At 53.0% G+C, this 1,573-nt stretch overlaps 1 protein-coding gene across 1 annotated transcript in view; it reads left to right on the forward strand.

The window, feature by feature from the left end:
- The window catches only part of CBX6 (chromobox homolog 6), a gene marked incomplete at its 5' end in the record, with an annotated part of 9,188 nt that overhangs the window by 7,051 nt on the left and 564 nt on the right, over window positions 1-1,573 (forward strand). The window contains 3 exon segments of the mRNA XM_009700026.1: window positions 1,187-1,277; window positions 1,280-1,392; window positions 1,395-1,569. Coding sequence (XP_009698328.1) covers window positions 1,187-1,277; window positions 1,280-1,392; window positions 1,395-1,569 — 379 coding nt within the window.

The raw sequence follows: 1,573 nt of genomic DNA on the forward strand, positions 1-1,573 counted from the left end.
GCGTGGGTGATCCCTGCCTGTGACCACTGCTGGGAGGGGGTTTTGTTTGGGCAAAGTGGCTGAGCTCTACAAGCGACTCTATTCTGACAAGGTGTGATGTAAGAATACGCTCTGGGTTTCCATGCCCACGGGGTCTTCAGGTCGTGCTGCCTCAACTTACCAATGAAACTGTTGTTCCCGCTGCCAGAAAATGTTCCCGTCTGTGGTGCATGAACCAGGACAGGTTTTGGCACTACCTCCAACTAACCAGAAGAGCTTAAAAGTCTCATTCGCCTGCCCTGGCTCTCAGGGAGGGCTAGCACCGAACAGTTGAACCAGTGCTGTTCCTACTCCGTTTCATTAGTAGGTTTCAAACAAGTGTGGTGTTCAGAAGGACAAGGCAATCTCTTCTTTGGAGATGCGGTTAAACTTGAATTCCAGATAACTTAGTCTCTGGCTTTAAACACTGGACCTTGCTCCTGCAGCAGGGTAAGGATAAACAACTTGCTTGTGATCTATAGTTAAAATTAAGCTTCAGAGCTCTGCATTTCTTGTGTTTAGCCAAGACAGCTCCGTTAAGACCACTGTCACCCACCTCCATCTGTGTTCTTCAAGACCCCCTTCTACCATGCTTTCTAGAGCAGATGAGTCTGGTTGTGGGAGGGGAAGAGCAAACTGGATGCATTACCCTTCCTCTCCCCCTTGTCTCGTGCTCATTTCGTAGAGGACCTGGTACAGTCCCCCCTCTTAGGAGTAGTACGTAATTTTGGATGCTAACTCAACATTAACAATCTCAGCACCTAGGAGGATTCTTGGTTGCGTGGCCGACAGTGAAGGGTTGTGCTTGTTGGCTGATGATGACTATGGGGGGGTCTTGGAAACCATTAAACGTAGCCCTGAAACATGGCTGGAGAGTGACAATTTCCTCCTGGGGAAAGCAGGTGTCAACAGGGGCACAGCCTAGGGGGTAATTACCTGTCCCAAAATGATACAGACGGTGCCCTGTGCGTGTATGGGGGCTGTGCCATAGCTATCAGTAGTCCATAGGTGTGTTTGTGTGCTTGTCGTTAACGCAGGTGTAAATATGACACGGCATTGCTGGCATGCGCTTGTCCTGAGGTGAGCGATGCCCGATTTGAGATTTGAATGCGCCTAGGCTGTCTCTCTGACCCTGTTTTTTTTTTTTTCTCTCTCCCCACCACCGCAGGCTCGGGCCCAAGCGGAGGCCCTCCACATTGGGGATGTACACTTTTCTGTCAAGCCTGGTTCTAGCACCTCCTCTCCCAAGCTCCACTCCAGCCCGCGGTGCACCGGCTCAAGAAAGACATCCGGCGATGCCATCGCATGTCCCGGCGCCCTCTGCCCCGTCCAGACCCCCAGAACGGTGGGAGCGTGGGTGGCGGGGCTGGCATCCGTCGCCTTTCTCGGAGACCGTCCGCATCATCAACCGTAAGGTGAAACCCCGTGAGCCCAAGCGCAGCCGCATCATCCTCAACCTCAAAGTCATTGACAAAGGTGGGAAACCAGCCAACGGGGCCGGGGGCCTGGCTCGACCTAAGATCCCATCCCGAAACCGCGTCATTGGCAAGAGCCA

The sequence above is a fragment of the Cariama cristata genome, unplaced genomic scaffold, assembly GCF_000690535.1.
Source record: "Cariama cristata isolate BGI_N322 unplaced genomic scaffold, ASM69053v1 scaffold19425, whole genome shotgun sequence".
Lineage (NCBI taxonomy): Eukaryota > Metazoa > Chordata > Aves > Cariamiformes > Cariamidae > Cariama > Cariama cristata.